This window comes from Fistularia commersonii, chromosome 25, assembly GCF_037954325.1.
Source record: "Fistularia commersonii isolate RoL2024-O1a breed Wild chromosome 25, RoL_Fcom_v1.0, whole genome shotgun sequence".
Lineage (NCBI taxonomy): Eukaryota > Metazoa > Chordata > Actinopteri > Syngnathiformes > Fistulariidae > Fistularia > Fistularia commersonii.
The window spans coordinates 672,934-675,131 of NC_141308.1; the positions used below are offsets into that span (position 1 = coordinate 672,934).

At 40.2% G+C, this 2,198-nt stretch overlaps 1 protein-coding gene across 1 annotated transcript; it reads right to left on the reverse strand.

The window, feature by feature from the left end:
- Nucleotides 1–632: 632 nt before the first annotated feature.
- Nucleotides 633–2,198, reverse strand: LOC147218743 (aquaporin-1-like). Its single transcript, XM_086172145.1, has 4 exons — nucleotides 1,845–2,198; nucleotides 1,153–1,311; nucleotides 890–970; nucleotides 633–806 (listed from the first exon to the last, which is right to left on the reverse strand). The coding sequence occupies exons 1-4, from the start codon at nucleotides 2,148–2,150 to the stop codon at nucleotides 633–635; spliced, it is 720 nt and encodes a 239-aa protein (XP_086028271.1). The 5' UTR covers nucleotides 2,151–2,198.

The following is a 2,198-nucleotide window of genomic DNA, read 5'->3' on the forward strand; positions in this document are numbered from 1 at the left end:
GGACCTTCTGCAATAACACTTGTAGCTTGAAAGAGTCATTCTGAAATAATGAAAAACTGAAGGATTAGATGTTTGAGGAAAGCTCAATCCAAATTTGTTCTTTTTTGAAGAAACACTGTCCCGAGACCTGGGTCGCAGAGGACATTGCAAATTTATGCAATTAACCACTCCTAAACCTTGAAGTTTATTTTATTTACAATACTTATCAATTTCCTCTGAGAAAAATCGCTGCGATCACTTTTTGTGTCACCATTACATGGATCTCACCTGAATCTGACAGCTGGCGGGGGGAAATGACTGTTGTGCAATCAGACTTTACTATGCAAAAGGACAAGGTTGAGGTTTTTGTGTCTCATGGGGAGGGCATTCAAAAAAGGTTAAATGAGTGAATAAGGCAATGTAACAGTTATGACCTGGAAGCTAAAATGACAAAACACTTAAAACAAACCTGGCAGCAACTGACCAGAAGTTTGAGTGATGAAAGGGTTCAGGTGTCACCACTACTTTAAAGTGCAGCAATGAAATGTAAAAATGATTTTATGCATGAAAAAAAAAATTGAGTTTTTTTTTTTCTAGATCATTAAATTACAGTTTTCTGTGACAAATGTTTTACAGATGAGTTTCCCCTCTAATCATTGTACATCACTAAGGTCATCCAGAAGGGCTGTCCGTTGTTCACTTCCCAGTGCTGAGTCACAGCAGCCCAGAACCTTTTTGTCATTGAGGGGCTCATATTTTGGTGCCAGGATATAATTATACAGAAGAGCAGACACTACACTGGCGCTCAGTGGTCCTGTCCAGTACACCTGGGGGGGAGCATATGTTGAATCAACAAGAATGACTCATGAATGAAATACTTGCAAAATCTAAAATCAGCCTTAATACATACCCAATGGTTATCAAAAGACTTCTGTATAATTGCAGGCCCAATAGATCGGGCTGGATTGATTCCACATCCCGTGTAGCTGATCTGTGGACCACAATCAAAGGAAAACACCACTTACCTTTCTGGCTGTGCATCAGTAGATAACACCCAAAAAGTGTTTTATAGCCAGCTCATCTGACGCCAGTCCATTGTATCAGAGTGCAGCATGATAGAGGAGCAATCTCGCAAACGATGATTGAGATAAAGGGATATTTTGCTATACTCACCCCTGCCAGGTGTCCTAGCCCAACAGAGAGTCCAATAGACAAAGGCACAAATCCACCGACATTGCGTCTCTTGTCAGTGACAGCAATCACACATAGTACAAGTTGGAGCGTGAGCAAGAATTCCACACCAAATCCCTGAAGTGGGCTGATTCCATTTAGCTGAAATGGAGAGAAAACAATTACCTGCTGCTTTTATCCCTTAAAAGTTATTAAACAAAAATTCTGTCACTCATGTGACCTGCCAAAACAAGCAAAAAAGTAAGTCAAGCAGACCATGCTTCAGGGATGTACTGTAGATGCCTGATTGAGATGAATGCTTGTGCCATAGAGCAAATTCAGGTGTTCACTCAAACTCCCTGATGAGGAGTGACACAAGTAAAGCGATAACAGAAATTTGATATTCAACCCATGTTAAGGAGTGTGACAAAATAGCATTTCATATATTGAAAGTGTGGATTTCAGAGGGAGATTGAAATCAACTGGAGGCAAAACAGAGCATTAATCAGAGAAGCACATAGCATTTCTAATGCTGGGCTTACACTGGAGAAGGAAATTTTAAGGGAGTTTTACTGGAGTCGCAGCATGCTCTTGTCATCTTAATTGTCAGATGGTATTCTTAACTGTTTTAGATCAGTCTGTTGGGGGTTTTAAAAAAAATAAATAAAAAAAAAAAAAGAAAAGTTTTGGCTTACCTTGTTAACACCAAGTGAATCTATGTGTTCTGGCCGAATACCGTAAACAATGGCACTACCAACCACTGCCCCTAAAATCTGGCCCATAATGTAGAAAAAGGCTCTTAGGATACTCATCCGGCAGCTGGTCAGGAGACCCAGAGTGATAGCAGGATTTAAGTGAGCACCACTGATATGACCCAAACATTGGGCTAGGGTAGCAATGGACAAGCCAAAGGCAAAGGCTACTTTTATCTCCTGGTCTGGATAAGAATTATTTTTATCCCCTATTGCAGCAGAGAGACCAATGAAGACAAAAATAATCATTCCAAGAAACTCAGCAAAAACTGCTCTCACAAATTCCCATGTTCTAAT